Genomic DNA, 20,926 nt, shown 5'->3' with positions numbered 1-20,926 from the left:
TAGACACTATTTATTCGTCATTTTCCAACATTAAATCGGAAGGTTTAGAGGCCCATGAGTCACCCATCCCTCAGATCAGTTGCTCCAGCTTTGGCCCGTTCTCGGAAGAAGAAGTGGGTAAAGTTATGCTAGAAATTAAATCAGGCTCCCCACTGGACCCATGTCCCCACCATATTTTTTCGCAACTCGCCCCAATAATTTGCCCAGCAGTAACTCAAGTGCTGAACCACTCGCTAGAATCTGCTGAATTCCCAACCAGCTGGAAGAACGCCATAGTTACCCCTCTTCTAAAAAAAGCAGGCTTAGGCATCAATAAGCCTGCCAATTACAGACCCATATCTCAGCTACCCTATCTATCTAAAGTTCTAGAAAAACTGGTTAACAGGCAATTATCCAGTTTTCTCGAAACCAACAACTTATTAGATATCTCACAAACAGGTTTCAGGGCCAACAACAGCACGGAGACTACACTCTTGTCCGTGCTGGATAATATCAGAATGCAGGTAGATCAAGGGAAAACAGTTGCCTTGATATTATTGGATCTCTCGGCAGCGTTTGATACCGTACCACACAATCTGCTATTAAGAACTCTGGCAGCAAAAGGTATTCGGGACAGAGCACTGGGGTGGTTGCAATCATTTCTGTTGGACAGAACTCAATCAGTGCGCATGGGTAACTTTTCATCCCCGCACCGGAACATCAAATATGGGGTCCCACAGGGGGCCTCATTGGGCCCAACGTTGTTTAATGTTTTTGTGTCTTCCCTGGCAGCTATAGGAAGAAAGTGGGGTGTCGAAATCTGTTCTTACGCAGACGACACCCAACTAACTGTAATCTTGGATGAGAAGAACGACCCCAAGGACAGGCTGCTAAATTGTCTCACCGAACTGTCTGACTGGATGTATAGCCATTGCCTAAAACTGAACGCAGACAAATCAGAGATATTGCTGTTCGGTGGACACACTTAACTGTGGAACAACGGCTGGTGGCCAGTATCCCTGGGCACCCCCCCAATTCCGACACTAACAGCAAGGAATCTGGGAGTAATGATCGACACCACCCTGTCTATGAAATCTCACGTATCTACAATATGCGGCAAAGGTTTTGCCTTGTTAAAGATGCTCAGAAGAGTCTTCCCCTGGATTCCCATAGAGCGTAGAAGGATCCTGGTTCAGTCATTACTGATGAGCAGGCTGAACTACGGAAACTCCCTGTTTGTAGGCATGGCAGAATATCTCTTCACCAAACTACAAATAGTGCAGAACGCGGCGGCCAAGGCAATATGCAAGAAAAGAAAATTTGACTCAGCCAAGAGCTGCCTACGAGAGCTCCATTGGCTGCCAATGAGGCAGAGAGCAACTTTCAAAATGATGCGTATAACACACAGAGCACTGCACAACACAGGCCCACTTATCCTTAGAAACAGGATTCAGTTCTATGCACCAACTAGAAATCTCCGCTCTCAATTCACGGCAAGAGCAAGAACTACTCGAGTGAAGAGAGCCAGGATGGGAGAGCGAGCTTTCTCCCACATAGCTGCAACCAAATGGAACGAATTGCCCGTGGCTCTCAGACTTATGGACTACCACCTATCGTTTAGGAAACAACTGAAAACCTTCCTTTTCCCTAAACCAGACTAAAATGATATTATCCATGACAACCCACCACTCATTACAGCTACTGCAGAGCCGTGATATCCTACTCAGGATGATTGTTAGCGCTTTATAAGAAAAAAATAACATAACATAACATAACACTTAGAAGCAAAAATAAGTAAAATAAAATAAATATTACTTTCTGTTCCTTTTCAGCATTGTTATTTCCATATGTTGTCATTTCTATTTTTGATATTGTATTCCTTACAGAAAATACACCGCATGGTTAGGAAAATCTTAGCTATACTTTTTAATTCATGCTGGTATTTAACCCCCGATTAGAACTATGTTGCAGGCCGTTTTAAAAAAAAAGATTCTGGGCTTTTATGGACCATAAATTTTTGATAAATAATACCAATGGCTCGCTTACAATAAATGTTCTTAATTCTAAATGCGAGCTCGCCTATGAACAGTTTTTAGATGACATTGAGCCCCTTCAGGCCAGAGCTATATATTTGCAGTTCAGATATGGGACTTTACCATTACACTCTAGAAGAAGTAACTGGGCCAATGCATTTGTTTCATCTATATGCCCTGTGTGTTTGGTTAAATCAGAGACTATAGAACATTTTCTCTTTTTCTGTACTGCATATAATGATTATCAGAAAAAATGGATCATCCCTGTGTGTCGTATTTTATCTTGTATTCGCCGCTCTGACGCTATTAGGATATTTACGTCTGGTAATACCAGGTGGCTTGTATTTGCACTAACTAGGTATCTCTTGTATGCGTGGCGGAAACGTTTGAAGTTTTTATCAATTTAACTCTAGTACAAGTAAAACAGTATTTATTGAAATGAACTGTTATTACTTCTTAACTGCAATTGCTTTTACGTGGAATATGATGCTCTTATTCAATTTCATTCAATTGGTTTTATACTGTATTATGATGCTTTTTATTCCTGTAAATGATCAATTTTCTTTTTGATCGAATAAATTACTTACTTACTTACTATGTTGCAGGCTTTGCGCAGTAATATTCACTTAGAAGAAGGCATTGTCACAATTCATAGAACCTAGCTTAACAACTTGCCTCTACTCCTGTGTATTCACCAATCATGGCAGAACACCTGGAACTTGATTTATAGTGTTACTGTTGCAATGTAAACAAGGATTGGCAAAGCCAACATTCTTGTTTGTTTTTTTCAAGGTTTTTGCTTAACTTTATTGTTGAGGAAGTAGTTGGGCCCTCATCAATCAAAAAATACATTAGCTAAAGGCAAAAATGTTGTTTGGTCTAAAACAAATAAAAATGTAAAAAAAGAATACATGGCCATAGTAATTACTGGCATTGAGGAGAGCTACATTGTGTGTGGATGTGCTTGTTGTAGTGGGATGAGACCTTGCCCCTTAATAAATGGTTGAATGAGTGGACAAAAGTGTGAGTGATACAACCAAAGACTACTGAATGAAGTCCGACTGAAAACCCCTATAAGTAACTATGCTATACACATCATTTTAGTAAATCAAAAGGTCATGGGTAACACAGACTAAAAAAGCCAATTAGGCGGTCACTGACTGACATCTTGTGCTTTTGTTAAAGAAAGAAAGAGAAAGAAGAAGAAGGAGAAAGAAAGAAAGAAAGAAAGAAAGAAAGAAAGAAAGAAAGAAAGAAAGAAAGAAAGAAAGAAAGAAAGAAAGAAAGAGGAAGGTAGGTAAACGAGATACAGGTAGGCACAAAATGAAGAAAGATGAAGGCAAGAAAAAAACTAAATAAATGAAGAAAAAGGACGGCAAAAGAAAGAAAGAGGAAGGCAAGAAAGAAAATGGAATGAAGGAAAAAAGCAAGAGGAAGGCAGGAAAGGAAGAAAAAATTAAAGAAAGAATAAAATAATTATGACAAGAAAAACGGTGAAAAAAGAAAGAATGAATTAAATAAATAGGAAATAAGGAGAAAAAAAGCAAAGAAGTAAAGAAAGAGGAAAGAAAAAATGAGGAAAGAAAAACAAAAGAAAGAAGGAAGGAAAGAAGGTAAAAAGGAAGCAATAAAGCAAAGAAAAAAGGAATGACAGAAAGACAGAAAGACAGGGTTGCAAAGATGGAGCACCCTCATGAGCATTTATGTAGAGTTTATGGGACTGCTGATGTGGTGTGTGAAAGCAGCAGTCAGATGAACAAATGTCGCTTCAAAAGGAATTTACAACAGCATTGGCAGGAGACAGGGACTGATAAAGCTAGCTAGAATGTGCCCGGGGCTCATATCTGGTAGAAAACATTCTGCTATCACATCATGTTCTACAAACAAAGGCAACACTAAAGTAAGTAACTGGTAATCAAAGGAACTCCAGTGTGTGTGGATGTGCTCCTTGTGGCTAAATGCAATCACTCAAAGCGAAGTGAGCCAGTGGCTGTAGTAAGCTGACCCATTGCCAAATGCTGTATTGTAGTAGGCGGACATACAGGTGAATTACACAACAGACCACATAATGAACAGAAGTTGCTGAAATACCCTTCAAGTGAGTATATTATACATATAATTTTAGTAAAATTAAAAGGTCTTGTCTATTACTAAACCTAAAAGACTACATGTGCCATGTGTAATGTGAAAACTTAATTAGATAACTATGAGCCACCATATTTCCAAATTCAATCTACTAAATGACTTTCAATCAGGATTCAGACCTAACCATAGTACGGAAACTGCAATTCTGCACATCCTGGACGACGCTCTACTTGCCCTCGACCATAATGAAACATGTCTCCTAATCCTGCTTCACCAATCGTCAGTGTGCCAAAATTCTAGATCACATGAAAAATAAAATGGGAGTAGAGGGTACTGTCCTAAAATGGTTTAGCTCTTTCCTAGAAAAACTCATAGTCAACCAAACTTTATCAGTTTCATTCGGAAATACAATCGGAGTTCCACAGGGATCCACACTATCCCCAGCGTTATTCAATCTGTACATAGAACCACTCACGGAAACTCTACAGCGAGCAGCCATCTCTTTCCACATGTGCGCAGATGACACTCAGCTGTACATCAAAGTCACATTGACAGAAGAGATGGGTATCATGAACCAGGCACTAAAGAGAACCAATCATTGGCTAACCAATAACCATCTGAAGCTTAACCCACATAAAACCGAATTCCTATGATCTCCCCATAGAAAAGGTCCACGAACATTATAGTGTGGACCAATCTGATCACAGTGCGGGGAGAGGACGGACGCGCGCGGAGCCGCGGTGCTCGTGACAAGCTCAGTTCGTCACGCTGCACAGTGGAGCTGTGCTCATGACGAGCTAAGCTCATCACGACTCCGCCTACTCAATGGATCACCATGCACAGGAGGGGAATTATCCCCGCGTTGGAGTTCCGCGGCGGTTATGACGAGCCCAGCTCGTCATGAGCTCAACTCCACTGTGCCTCATGACGAGCTGAGCTCGTCATGAGCGTCCCACGGTTTAAACTGTACTCCGAAGATTGTTGATTCCACTAAATCCGGGGGGATTATTCTTGACAATAACTTGAATATGCTAGCACATATTACCACAATGGCAAAAAAACGCCCGCTTCCATTTAACCTCAGAAAACTGAAACCATTTTCAAATAAGTCAGACCTCAAAACAGCAGTGCAGGCACTTGTCATTTCAAGGATAGAGTATGGTTACACAATGCTGGCCGGTCTTCCCAAGATCTCAACTGCCCCACTGAAAGCCCCACTGAAAGCTTGTCTTAATGCGGCCACAAGACTTATAACGGGATCCCAAAAATTCGACCACATCACCCCTCATTTGAAAGCTCTCAACTGGTTGCCCTACGAAGCAAAAGTACAATTTAAGTTGGCATGCATCACTCACAAGGCGGTACATTACCAAACACCGGTGTACCTAGCCCAAAAAATCACTCCATCTGGAGGACGCCGTATCTCTAGGAGCCATGGCGATCTGCTACTGAAACCGGCCTGTTTTCGTAATAAAAAAACTTATGACCGAGCATTCTCTGGGGCTGCTCCTCGAATCTTGAACGCTCTCCCTCCCAACATTAGAATAATCACTTCCATCTCTGCATTAAAAACCAAAGCTAAATCCTTTTATATGAGTAAATACCTCCCATGATCTCAACAGACTCGCCAGCATCACGGATTCTGCCTGATCAGTTACACGCTACTTTTCTTTGAACAGTAAACTTTTTGTGGTTTGTATATGTGTACATTAAGCTTAATGTTTTTGTTCTAAATAATTGTACAACAACAGATGACTTGGTAACATAACTGTTTTGGAAATGAAAATGTAAAGCGCTCTGACACCCTATTCAGGGTCATGTTCGCGCTATATAAAACACCAAATAAATAAATAAATAAAAAGACATTTCTTTCTGTAAAGTGGAAATGCACCGGAAACACCTTCTGCAGTATACTCTTAATGAACATTTATATATTGTTATAATGTATCTCTCAAGTGGACTGTTTCTCTTTAGGGTTCCAATGTCTGTTGTATTTGGTGGTGAAAGGTTCAGTTGTTTTGATTAGTTGATTTGAAACCTGTTGCTTTCTTTCTTACAGCCTGACTTGACCTTCCCTAAATATTTCATGAATCTTGGGTCTATCACGTACTCAGAAAATCAGATAAATTGGTTGATCTTAGTGTCATTGGGGCCCATTACGATGCTGGTTGGCCACCTGTCCCATATTCCCATTTTAGGATTTGACCACCTTCACGGCAGTTGGAAAGTGTATCTTTTCTATTGCGGCTTGTGCTGCGAGCTGCAGCACAAGCTGTAATAGGAAATATGCACTTTTTAAACATCCATGCACCATGCAGTGCCTGCCACACGATGCATGGATGTTTGAGGGGTGGGTACCATAGGTGCCCCCCAGGACTCATAGTGGAGGCCGCAGGCCCTTTTAGGGGCCCCCAAGGTCTTGTTTCTGCCAACCTTTCCATGGCAGTCAGACTGCCATAAAAAGACTGTGGGAAACGTGCAACATAATCCCCATGGCGGTGCCTGAGCAGGCATCCCCTCCTTTCTAGGGAGTACAAACTGCCCTTCCCCCAACGGGCCCCTTCAGCCTGTCAGAGGCAGGGCAGATTCCACCCGCAGGCATCGGTCGGACCGCCCATATAATCGTCGGACAGATGCCTCAGATGTCGGTCAGATAGCCACTGATGAGCTGTTGGATGGCCTTCTGTCTGACAGCTAATGGGGCCCATTTTTGTCAATGGGATTAATGTTACCATTTAAGTTGCCCCTTATCCACAAAATTCTTATCAGAAAAATAATCTTTGATACCATTTCAGACTACAATGTTTTACATTTTAAAGTTATATTGCTGTATGGTTTACAAGTGTTGTTAACTCATTCTAATACAAAACATTCTTTATGAAAATATACAAATAAATATGTGTAAATTGAATTAAAATATTTTGTCAGAGGAGGTATCTAATAAATATATAATTTCTTTGTAGCTGGGGTCCAAAAAATCACCCAAATGCATTAAAAAGTTTAGATATCATAATGCATTTTGTGCAGAATGCACTCAGTGAGGACCATTTGTAACACTTTGTATAATTATGTCCATATTCTCATAAATATGTAGAAAATGTCCATATGTGTAGCATTTTTTATTGCCAATATTAGGCTCTAGACCATCCAACTTTTTTTAGTTTGATGTGTGTAGGCCATGCTAATACATCTTTAAAACAACAACTGACTCGAATAAACAAATGCCAAAGAGGTTTTCTAAAAATTTTGTATACGATTTTATATACTGCAGTTGTTAAGAGAGGATTTTCGGGCGTTATGTAGTAGCTCAAGTTGATATAATTAATTTCACAATAATTCACTTGAGATTGTCATATTAAAAGTTTCGTAAGACATTGCTCGAATAATTTCTACATGCCCATTAACCAAAAAAAAATGACACCTTGTTTTTAAAGTCATAAATGAAGTGAAAATCTTTTTTTCTTTCGATAACTGAGAATATGGCTAGAGGTATTTATGTAGAGAAGTTAAGTCTATGCACATAGAGAGTTTTTTTAGACTCTCAATTTGAAAGTGAAGGGTTTTCTATAACAATGCTCCGGAGACGAATATAATTTTTTATTGCTTCATCAGCAGGTCCTTACACCAGCTCCCCCGCGACAGCTGTCCTATCCGCTACCCTCTGCTACTTGTTTACCTGCTGATCTGTGTGTATGCCTCCACTGCTCATTTCTTGCTGTTTTGCCTTTATTAATTGTTTTTCTGCTCTCTGTTTTGCCTTTCTCTGCTCGTTTTTTCTACCCTCTGTTTGGCCTTTTCTGCTTGTGTTCTGCCCTATTTTTTCGCCTTTTCTTCTCGTTTTCCTGCACTCTGTTTTGCACTTGTCTGTACTGTTTCGCCTTTTCTACTAGTTTTTCTTCCTTCTTTTTGGCCCTTTTATGCTCGTTTATTCCCTCCTGCTTCTTCCTCAAGACCTTCCTTTTCAACGGAGACCTTGCACCTCTGCACCCAGATACCACCGCCGGGGTGACAGTGCAGTACTCTAGAAATATTGATTGATTGATCCATTTAATCAAGTGATTAATTCATAATGTAGGGAACAATTACTGTTTTGTTATGAGATGACTTGAGTCTTGGTGGATTTAGTTGCATAATTGAAACAGCTGAAAACCTGTATGTGGAATCAACAGCTAAGATTAACACAAAAGGTATTTAATCAGAAAAATCATCTTTGCAATTGGAGGCTAACAGTACGGCCCAGTATTTCCTTGGTTTTCAATACAGCTCTATAGTCCTTAGCAATTGTGATATGTTCTAATGAAAGAATAAGTGGCATCTGAACAGGCTTTGGATCAATCAAGTGTTTCTTATTAAGAGAGATCTTGATTCAGCAGATACATTTTCAACTTTTCAGTTCATCAAGTAAGTTGGATTAAGCCTTTCTTAATGCCCAAACATAGGGCCCTATTAGGATGACGGACGGACCTGCGTCCGTCCGCCACCCCAGAGGTGGAGGGACCGTCCGCAGGGGCAGCGGCGGTCCCTCTGTGCAAATTAGGATGTGACCGCCACCCTGCCGGTCACATCCTGTATTTTTAACATCGCGGCGGGTGCTGCTTGAAGCAGCACCCGCCGCAAGGTTAAAAAAATGCATGTTTACCTTTGCATGCACGAAGCAGCAGGCACCGCGTGGTGCCTGCTGCTTCGTGCACGCAAAGGCAGGGGGTACCATAGGTCCCCCCCATGTGCAACCACCCCCCCCTTCACCCCTGGGGGCCCGCAACGGGCCCCCAAACACAAGTCCGTATGCCTTTTCACGGCGGAAATGCTGCAGTGGAAAGGCATAGAACTGCAGACATCCTAATATGCCTGGCAGTGTCTGATAGACACCGCCAGACATGTTAGAGCTTTTCCGCCGCGGTCGGAAGGCGACCGCGGCGGAAAAGCGGCGGACGGTCTTACCGACCCCCCAGCCATCCTAATCTGGCGGGGGGTCTTTGAAGGCTCCGCAGCGGTTTTTCCGCATCCTCCTGGCCGGCAGACACTTCCGCCGGCCCGGAGGATGCGGAAAAACCGCAATCCTAATCGGCCCCATAGTTGGGAAAAGTGATTATGCATCTTTTCTATTTAAATGGGAAGCAACACAATTAACTTACCTAAGGATTGTGATCACAAGTAATGTGATGACCCTTATTAGCACTAATCTAGAAAGGTCTAATAGATTATTAATCAAGAATTTCAACATTGGTGGGTTTTGCATCTATGTATTCAGGATAGGATAAATGCAGTAAAGGTGAATGTTTTGCCTAAAGTACTTAAAATCTCTCAGATCCTAGATCTACCATACAAAGACCATAAGCACACCCATCCAGAAAATGTAACGAGAACATTTATATGGTCTCCTATGATGCTAGAATTAACATATATACATTTAAAATCTAGTATTCAAAAAGGAGGCTTTTGCTTTAGTCAACTATAGAAATGCTAGTAATTATTCATACTATCGCAGGCTCAAGAGTGGTGAATAATTTGCTATTAGATAAAGAAGGGCTAAAGATAAATGCCTGTAATTCTCCCTAACTTCAGAAAGACTCTGACGAATAGGAATTAAACACATATAATGAATTTCAAATGATTTGTTTTTCTAAGTAAAAGCGATTTTTCAAAGAAAGTCATACAAAATAATTCTAAGATAGTTTTATATAGTATGCACATTGCAAGTACTTACAATGATCAATGCATGCAAGGCAAACACTTACTACAAGTCCCGATTTCTTTTTGGCGCAATATATGCCACATACTCCACAGAGCAGAAACTGTAAAAAGAGAGAAGAGAATAATCAACTTAATAAAACGAACAGTGACATGCTGTAGTATGGTACAGTTTAGCATTTGATCCTCATCTTCACCTTGAGTCATCATCATTAACTTCTGTGGTACATATTAACCATAACAATACAATAAAGACAGATAAAAACAAACTCATTGACAATCATAAAGTGTATATAAACAACTCTGTCCCAGTAAATATGTCCAGACATAATAAGACAGGAAGAAATTAGCTCAACATTTTCCTTAAGTAAAAGCACACTGTAAAACTCTCTCCACGGCCAAGCATATGTACACTGATGGTGCGATTGTATATAGACCACAGCTTCCTTACATTGCTTGAAATTCGCACCTTCAGGATGGGTAGAAGGAAGTCACATCTAAGAGAAACATAATATTTATAGAAAAGCAAAAAGTGCAATGTCGATTGAATGGATTGATCATCACAAGGAGACAGTGGTAAAACCGCATGATATAACATTTGAGTGGGAAAGGCCACCATAAAGTGTTAAATCTCAGACGTGTTACAAAATACCTAAGAAAGCTAGTTGAAACCCAAACAAGATACAAGTCTATCAATGGGCTAGTGCTCTACGTGGTATATTTGCTCACAAAGCCCTTCTTAACTTCTTCACACATTCTCAATAATCTGCATGAATCAAAAATTCTAAAACATACTTAAAGGAAGCAGGCAAACCACTAAGATTATCAAACAGATTAGTGATACCTAAACTGTGATTTAATTGCTTGATGTATGTCAGCGAGGGAATTTTCCCCAGATCGATGTATGAAGATTCTTCCAATACCCAGCGTGCAAGTTTGTTTTGAGGATTACATTGACAACCACAGCAGGGCGGAGTCTAATACCATCATATAAATAATCCAGCCACAATTTACTATGTCATAAATATGTGAAAACACATTGGGGGACTGACAGCAAACATCTCAAAGTCTATTTTCCACATTCTGAATCATATACTCCTGCAGACCACAAGCCTGCACCATAAGTAGCTATAGACACCTGGTTTTATAAATCATAATGAGCTCTCTGATTGGTTTATTGCCCGGCTTTAGAGCAAATTTAAAAAGCGCATCTATGCTTCTCTCAAACATGGCGCCCCTATTGCGGCCTAAGTACTTAAATAATTTTCACCCATTATTTTTTATTCTATTATATTAAACTAATGTGTTAGCACAATACTAACATAGCAGAACTAAAACTATCATGGTAATTGCTTATTTAACTGCTGTATTTGCAAGAAATCTGTTTTTCTGTACTGGAAGGTGGAATAAAATGGTTTGATAAATCAATGAAATTAAAGTTATGTCTGGCTCACTTCTTCATAAATTACCTTTCTATTAATTAGGGAAAACAGTTGTCTCAAATCGAAAATGTTGTGCTCAGTATAGGTTGAGTGCCTAGTCAAGTCTGATGAAAACTCATTTTGACTTTGCAGAATAAAATGTTGATGCTGCTAAGAAAGACAGTTATAAGAATATTGATACATTACATATTAATAGCTAAATAGTGAGCACACTCTGCTATGATTATTAATAACAGCAACACTAAAAGTAATACCATGTCTACCACTCATAGTATAGTACTAACAATAATGAGAATGATAAATAGTATACTTGTAAGAAACATATTTAAACGCTCTAACACTTTGATGTGTTACTTGAAATTAAAAATAATTTGGTGAAGAACTCAAACCTACGTAGATTAAAATATTTATTTAAAAAGTAGGGTTAAACTATGTTTTATTGTGAATGTCTAAATATTAATAACATCTTCAAAAGATATGTCAATTTTCTTGAATGCTTTGTGCAGAAGTGAAACACTGCAAGAACTATTGGGTGTTCCTTGATTGCCTCAAAGCGTGAATGCCCTTTGGCTAATGAAGCAGAGCAATAAGGAAACTTGCAAAAAACATTTAAAGAGCACTCCTGAAAAAAATAATCTTGATTTCTAATGAGTTCAGAAGTCTCCCAAAAGCTTCCCAATAAGCACATTATAAACATGTTGATATTAATACAACCATCACACAACATGAAATCATACAATATGAAATGTAAGCGCTGTTAAAAAACTGTACTGATGGTTGATAATTTGACAAAATAAAACATGATTCTTGATTAAGTTACATTTTAAAACGTTTTTGATTGAGCTATTGAGAAAAATGGGTGTGTTGGCAACAAGCACAATGAAAGAATGTGACTGAGCACAACATTTTCCATTTTATTTAAACTGAAATGATATGTGTAGAGTGGTAAATACCTAAAAGGTGAGTGAAACAAAAAACAATGGGTCAGATTATGATGGCGGTAGGACTTTCGTCCAACTGCCATCATTTCAGGGATGGGACTGGCCGACAACCTGTCTGCGGTCCCGCCTTAGGAATTAGGATGCAACTGCTTTCAAGGTGGTCGGCAAGTGTATATTTTGTATTGCTGTGGGTGCTGCGGGCTGCTGCAAATGCCACAGTACAAAATATGCACCCTGTGCATATCCTTGCACTATGTGGCAGGCACCTTTCCGCACTTGGTGCAGGGATATGTTGGGGGCACCATAGGTGCCCCCCCAGGGCCCATGTCGGGCTCCGAATGTCTCTTTCCACCTGCCTTTTTTAACCGCCATGAAACGACGGGTGAAAAGGGACATTGTGATCCCTACTGCGTTGCCTGAGTAGGCACCGCCACTGTTGTAGGGATACAAGTTTCTCCAATGGACCAATGGGCTACCATCCGCCGGCCATTATAATGTGGTGGGCGGTCAATTTGGATCCGATGGCGGTGGGACTACCACTGACGAGGTGACAGTGGAGGTCCCACATCCATCATAATGAGTCCTAATGTATTGGGGAACACCCAATCAAAGAGATTAGCAATAGTTTAGATGTTACAGATAGAGTAGAATAACAGCTTTATAGTTGCCTGCATCTCTTTAAATTTTTTACAAACTATAGGCTTTGGATTGTGTTCCACTGAGGTAGAATAATACAATAAATGCATTCCCTCCAGGGGTTTGTGTTTAAACCCATGGTCACTGCTTCAAATCACATCAAATCCACTCAGACTGTCGTCTCTCTGGGGTAGATAAAATAAGCACCATTTAGTCGGGTAACAATAACTATCTCTAATCTATCTTTTATCTTTCAATAGCAGCTTAAGACCTACTTGTGGTGACTGCTGCTCTATACACATAAATATGCTTTGTATTGATTAATTTACAGATACACACCTGAAAATGCACTAAGAGAGGAAATATGGTTCTCTGCTGTTGTCAAACATTTCATTGTGAATGCAGAAAAATTACTTTTTTCATATGTTTCATATTACACTTCTGCTGCTGCAGAGTTGTAAATTGTAGATGTAATTCCTATTCAGTTTAATGGTACTCCCTTTGCAAACATCGGAAGGATGGTCTCCCTTGATATGAATTAAATGTGTGACCTTCAGATCATGGCACTTATCAGAAGTGAGAATATAATTCAAAAAGCCATCTTGCAGGATGACGGATGGGAGGAATTCAGTTAATGTAAGCGTAGTACCCATATAAAAAGTGAGGTACCGGGAGCACAAGGGGTTTGTAATTAAGCCGCCAATTTTTTCTTTCCTGTCAGGCAGGAGGGGCAAGGTAATTTGGTAAGCCCAGGGCAATTTAGATAAGTGAAATTGTCTGCAGTAATGTGACTGCTGTGCTGCAAAGCAATCGCTGATGAGTCCGGGTATGTATGTTTTAAAGGTTCCCTTAGACCAGTTCTGTCTTCAATTTGAAAATGGAGAATTAGAGTGGGAACATGGAGACATGCTGCCTCTGGAATCATCCAGCTGGGTCCTGGCTTCGTCTTGCTCCATCATGGTGACAACTGGAATAGAAAACCTGTCATTTGTATATCAAAAGTAGTGAGAACCCTTATGGAGAGTTGACTGGAACCTTTGGGCCCTAAGAGCATGTTAGCCTGACAATTGGCCTGCTCTGAGCAAACATTGGGGAGATTTTCTATGGGAGATTCAGGTCATTGTAAAGTACACTGCAAAATTAATCCTGCCAGAGATTTTGTTTTTGCACAACCAGTTTACATATATCTGATTACTTCAGCTCACAAAATGGTTCTGCAGTAAAGATATTGGTGTGCTGAAGTCATTGGCTGATAAGTCTGTGTACGTATGCTTTACAAGTCTTCAGCTTGCGAACTGAGGTACTAGAGTGAAAATCTGCAGGAGAGCTGCACTTGGGGCCATCTTGCTTGGTTATGGCTCTGCCATGCTCTGGCATGGGAGCAAAGGGAAGAGAACATCTCTGTTAAGGAGACATTAGGGTCCATCCTGTAGGATGGGTCTGAACCTCAGAGATCTAAAGCTTGAAAGTTCTTGCTCAAATCCAGATACCAGCAACCAGTGGGGCGATTCTGCAGGGGCCTCCCAGGTCATTGTAAGGAGCATTATAAAATGATTGGCTCATTCTTATACTTCTGATTAATTCGGTTTCCAAATTAAGTATTTCATAATTTGTCAAAATGTTTGGCAACTAAGTACAGATCTGTTTCAATACCCTATAAACCAGTGAGGAGAGCTGCCAGATTGCATTTCACTCTCAACATGTGCACCAGTAGTCAATTCAGGCACATCACAAGAGTTCAAAGTATCCAAACTATCAATTTTCAAAATTGTAGCATGGCCAGAAAATGAGGCGTAGGATAATCATGTCCCAGGAACTGCCTCAACATTGGCAGATGTACATAGCTTCAAATAACATCACAAAGTAGGATAATTGCCTTCTTAAATTTATGCACCCCAAAAATGTAAAGCTCACCGTGGCACTCGAAAAGGATATTTCATTCAATGATGTTGTAAAATTGAGTGTTCTGCCCTGAGCAAAAAAGCAAACCTTATGAAGCATGTGTTGGCATAAATATCCATGAATCACATTAAACAATTGATATTAAGGAGACTTTGGATCGCTATTTTCTTATGTCATGCCAGAATTGACTGGTAATTCAAAGGTCCTAATTCATGTGCATGTCTTGGCTTGCAGCAAGTGCTTGCCCCGATTCTCGCCCACCTCTGGTCTGGGGCATTATGGGCTGTCCCTCCCCCCATTTTCTAAGAGTTTCGCCACTCAGGATGTAATCCACACAAGTGACAGGAGCCATACCCCCCAGGATTGTGGCTGTCACATGTGTGTTGTCCAATTGCACCCAACCATCATCAGCTGAGTCAATCAATCAATCAAAATAGGCTTTATTTGGTTCTTGAAAAAAAGATAAAAGTATCATAAAAAAAACTATGCTAAAATCCAATTATGGGAATAAGCAACGTGCGAAAAGTAAACAATAATATGAAATTCATTAAAAGCAGATACAACAATCATAGCACTCCTAAACTGCTGACAAGACAAACAGTAACGTTTATAAAAACATGCCCAGGATATAAATAAATTACGACTGCTATAAAGCATGTTGGGTATCTAATCACAACTGTTACTCAGTCTCATGGCAGTTTTTAAGAAATAATGTCCCCTGGAAGCCATTGGAAATACATAGGAGCAGGACGTACCTGGGAAAAGTTTGCCTATTAGGGGGTGGGGGGTTGTGTAGGAAGGTGGATACCTGACTATGGTTACCCCAGATTTTTTGCCTTGTGTTTAGCTGGTTTTCGACTTAATTGGCCTGGGATCCTGCTAATCAGGGACCCAGGCTATCTGCTCTCGCTGTAAAATGGACTCCATGTACCTTAGGTACATCACCAATTGGATTGGGTCACCTTATGAGCCATAGGTACCCAGGGCATGGATGCATCCAAGGCCTACCAGGGGCTGCAGCATATCTTTTGCCGCCCCTGGCTGGCCATCCAAACTGACACAACTGGCTGATCATTCAGCTGGGGCAAGGTCGTGTAATCACCCCTTGCTTAGGTATAGTATTCCTATACCTACCATTATATATAGACACATATGCACCTATAAGTCACTCCTATGGCAGGCCTTAACAATCCTAAGTCAAAAACCAGCTACACAAGGCAAAAAATCTGGGGTAACCATAGTCAGGTATCCACCTTCCTACATAGATGATACCAGCAAACTGCACCGAAGTGGCAACATCTGCTCTTAAACAGCAGGCAGTTATGGGACAAGAAGTCTACGTTAAGGCAACATCAACACCAGGGCTCACCAGCACAGTGCATATTGTTCCCATGCAGTCACCCCAAAAGGGATCACAGGATCCCCCATCTGAGTGGCAGGCCATAGTGCGATTCAAGGATTCACTGCGAGGTTTAATGATCCTAGGCTTTAACCGCTACCGCGGTTTTCCGCTGTACGCGGGAATTTAAAAAATGGCTTGATCGTGACAAAGCCAGCTCGTCATCCGCGCACCGCAGGTAACGTTGATGACGAGCTGGCTTTGTCATCAGCATCGAAGGGGTTAAGGACCTTGAATTTGAGGATTTGCTGCAGAATCTGAGGATCCCACACCAAATAAAAGTCACACTCAGAGTGTGGTCAGACATTTGGATCCCTCCATGTTAGTGAGAAGAAGACTCGATTGGACTCAGGTCTTCCTGTGTGTTCCTGTGCTTGGGTTCTGCCCTTCACCTGTGCTAATAGCTCTTCAGCTGAGGCAATGTTGAAACCGTCATCCAGGTTTTCTGCTTGGAGAGCATCTAGGAACTTCTGCAGCATAACTTCAAAGGATTTTCTTGAATCATTGAACTTGTCAAAGAATTTCTTTGCATCCCTGGTACACCTCGACCTCTTTTAACACAGTCTTCAGAGGCCTCAGGTTAGTGATTAGTGATTAGCTAGGAGAATTAGATTTGTTTGTGTTGATTGTTAAACCACTATTGGATTCTCCTCCTACTCCTTGCTGTAACAACTGTTTCTTGGAACTTCGCTGAGTCATTTATATTTGTTTCTGTTCTGTGTCTTAAGTTGTGGAGCTTCAACAATTGAATTGATGATGTCGGCACACAACCACTCCGAAAATGATTCTGTTGGCTGAAGCAAGATAAATGTACTATGTCACTGATATGTTGAGGGTATACTACCCTGTTGCTAGATTGGCACTTGTGTATTTTTTTTCCAGTTTTTGTAGACTCTTTCCATTTTTGTGAAATCCATAGAAAATAAAATACTTCATGCAACTGAATTTGGTGTAAAAGCAAAGAATATATTAGTCGTGTGTGCTGTTTAGTATACCTGCCACTTCTGAGCAACTGTAGAACACACAAGAATGCCTCCTTTTCCTGGGACGAGTTCTGTGAACACAACACGACAATATCTCTTGTATGCCTTCCCTCATATCCCTATCCCCTGTCCCACCTCTTCAAGGTCAGTGTTGACTACAGTCTTGGAAGTATTAAGCACTGTCAATGGGGAAGAAGGCTGGTGGGTACTACATAATTTCTGCTTCAACATGTGGTTCTACAGGTAATGCTAAGTTGTAACAGATCTTAATGGTGCTATCATTCTATATCACCTGCCCTGATGCTTTGTTAATTAATGAACCACTGTATCCAGCATTTATCATTAGGACAGCAGTCACTGTGCCATCAGCTCCATTACTATATTCACCATTTTGAACCATGCTATGCAGTGTATACACAAACAGATGTCTAACTCTGAGAAATAATTCCATTAAACCCTATTTGCAAGCTAGTTTATTCATTTTTGGTGGTGTTAAAACTAATAAAATTGACTCTACAATCCTGATGTTTCCATATAGTAGTAACTAGGAATTGCACTACCAACCAAAAACAACTTTGTTTTGGCTCATTTGCACTATAAAAGTGCACAGTCCAGAGCAATCTGTACAATCTAAACATTAAAATAGACATCAAAGTTCATAGCAGTAGATAAATAATCATACACCAGCAATCATCAAAAGAATTTCACAAAACTCAAGTGAAACTGAAGGAACAAAACCCGCGGAAGGAGTCATAAAATAAAAACTCATAAGGGGTCCGCTAAGTCCCCCTGGGTTATCTAAGCAGAAAATCAACCATATTAATAACAGTCAACACTACAATTAAAAACACTTTGATCAATCATAAAAGTCCATAACAACCACTTAAGATTCATAAAACATCAAATAAGAACTGGAGCCCTCTGCTTAATAGCACAATCAATATAAATCGCAGCAGAGAAGCAGATCTTGATTGTGAGTAAGGTTTGTAGATAATTGAAAGCGGCTCTACAGTAATTAATGCTGACTGCCCTTAGGATGGGCAGCAAATAGTGTTACCTCAACAACTAATAACATTTACCGAATAGAATAAAATCTAAGGTAGTGTGTGGGGGTATGCAGACAAAATATCGAACTTTTAATATCGACATACACTAATATCGAACTTTTAATATCGAAGGGACAAAATATAGAAGGTAAGTAATATCGATATATTTAATATCGATATTAGTAATATCGAAGTTTAAAATATCGATGTATGTAACATCGATGTTCATAATTTCGATGTTACTAATATTGATTATTTTAATATTTTTGTGTATATATATATATTTTGTATTTTAGTACTGTAGCGGGTTGTGAGTTTATAGGGGAATAGGGTGGGAAGTAATTTAATTATGTTAAATTAATTTCTAATTAGTAGGAATTATAAATTAATATTTATTAATTGGTAAATATTTTTAATTAATTTGTAATTAATTTTAATTATTTGATTAATTGATCATTATGTTCTGTAGCGGGTTGTGGGTTTATAGGGAAATAGGGTGGGAAGAAATCTAGTTATGTTAAATTAATTATTAATTAGTAGCAATTAAAAATTAATAATTATTAATTGGTAATTATTTTTAATTAATTGGTAAGTAATTTTAATTAATTGATTAATTGATAATTATGTTCTGTAGCGGGTTGTGGGTTTATAGGGGAATAGGGTGGGAAGTAATTTAATAACGTTAAATTAATTATCAATTAGTAGCAAATAAAAATTAATAATTATTAGTTGGTAATTATTTTTTAATTAATTGGTAATTAATTTTAATTAATTGATTAATTGATAATTATGTTCTGTAATGGGTTGTGGGTTTATGGGGAATAGGGTGGGAAGTAATTTAAATGTAATTAAGTAATGTTCTTTAATTAATTGTTTTGTTAATTATCTAATTGTTAATTAATTATTAATTGTTAATTAAATATTATTAAATGGTGTTTTTATAAATTCTTTAAATTACATGTATTTTGCTTATCATGTTTTTAATAATTATGTATTGGTATTTGTAAATGGTTTATATCTATTTAATAGTTAATATTTGTATTATCTAAAATAAAACATTTATTTATAAGTATGTTATTTTTACTCCTACGCTATCCAACATTTTCCCTACTGTTGCGCTCTTTGGAGTTGGAATAGTAATTATTACCCCTACGCTATCCAACACTTTCCCTACTGTTGCGCTCTTTGGAGTTGGAATAGTAATTATTACCCCTACGCTATCCAACACTTTCCCTACTGTTGCACTCTCTGGAGTGGGAATAGTAATTTATACCCCTACGCTATCCAACACTTTCTCTACTGTTGCACTCTCTGGAGTGGGAATAGTAATTTATACCCCTACGCTATTCAACACTTTCCCTACTGTTGCACTCTCTGGAGTGGGAATAGTAATTTATACCCTTACGCTATCCAACACTTTCCCTACTGTTGCACTCTCTGGAGTTGGAATAGTAATTGTTACCCTTACGCTATCCAACACTTTCCCTTCTGTTGCACTCTATGGAGTGGGAATAGTAATTGTTACCCCTACGCTATCCAACACTTTCCCTACTGTTGCACTCTCTGGAGTGGGAATAGTAATTGTTACCCCTACGCTATCCAACACTTTCCCTACTGTTGCACTCTCTGGAGTGGGAATAGTAATTTTTACCCCTACGCTATCCAACACTTTCCCTACTGTTGCACTCTCTGGAGTGGGAATAGTAATTTTTACCCCTACGCTATCCAACACTTTCCCTACTGTTGCGCTCTTTGGACTTGGAATAGTAATTATTACCCCAACGCTATCCAACACTTTCCCTAATGTTGCACTCTCTAGAGTGGGAATAGTAATTGTTACCCCTACGCTATTCAACACTTTCCCTACTGTTGCACTCTCTGGAGTGGGAATAGTAATTTATACCCTTACGCTATCCAACACTTTCCCTACTGTTGCACTCTCTGGAGTTGGAATAGTAATTGTTACCCTTACGCTATCCAACACTTTCCCTTCTGTTGCACTCTATGGAGTGGGAATAGTAATTGTTACCCCTACGCTATCCAACACTTTCCCTACTGTTGCACTCTCTGGAGTGGGAATAGTAATTGTTACCCCTACGCTATCCAACACTTTCCCTACTGTTGCACTCTCTGGAGTGGGAATAGTAATTTTTACCCCTACGCTATCCAACACTTTCCCTACTGTTGCACTCTCTGGAGTGGGAATAGTAATTTTTACCCCTACGCTATCCAACACTTTCCCTACTGTTGCGCTCTTTGGACTTGGAATAGTAATTATTACCCCAACGCTATCCAACACTTTCCCTAATGTTGCACTCTCTAGAGTGGGAATAGTAATTGTTACCCCTACGCTATCCAACACGTTCCCTACTGTTGCATTCTCTGGAGTGGGAATAGTAATGTATACCCCTACGCTATCCAACACTTTCCCTACTGTTGCACTCTCTGGAGTGGGAATAGTAATTTATAACCTTACGCTATCCAACACTTTCCCTACTGTTGCACTCTCTGGAGTTGGAATAGTAATTGTTACTACTACGCTATCCAACACTTTCCCTACTGTTGCACTCTCTGGAGTGGGAATAGTAATTGTTACCCCTACGCTATCCAACACTTTCCCTACTGTTGCACTCTCTGGAGTGGGAATAGTAATTTTTACCCCTACGCTATCCAACACTTTCCCTACTGTTGCGCTCTTTGGAGTTGGAATAGTAATTATTACCCCTACGCTATACAACACTTTCCCTAATGTTGCACTCTCTAGAGTGGGAATAGTAATTGTTACCCCT

The 20,926-nt window shown here is 39.7% G+C and overlaps 1 protein-coding gene across 1 annotated transcript in view; it reads right to left on the bottom strand.

Annotated features, from left to right (window-relative positions):
* Window positions 1-20,926, bottom strand: part of TMEM196 (transmembrane protein 196) — a 413,699-nt gene that overhangs the window by 236,326 nt on the left and 156,447 nt on the right. The window contains exon 2 of the mRNA XM_078664414.1: window positions 9,836-9,892. Within this exon, the coding sequence (XP_078520540.1) occupies window positions 9,836-9,892 (57 nt within the window). The remainder of the gene's footprint in view (window positions 1-9,835; window positions 9,893-20,926) is intronic.

The sequence above is a fragment of the Lissotriton helveticus genome, chromosome 10 (assembly GCF_964261635.1).
Source record: "Lissotriton helveticus chromosome 10, aLisHel1.1, whole genome shotgun sequence".
Lineage (NCBI taxonomy): Eukaryota > Metazoa > Chordata > Amphibia > Caudata > Salamandridae > Lissotriton > Lissotriton helveticus.
The sequence above is the reverse complement of the archived record's forward strand: the minus strand, read 5'-3'. Positions and strand labels throughout refer to the sequence as shown.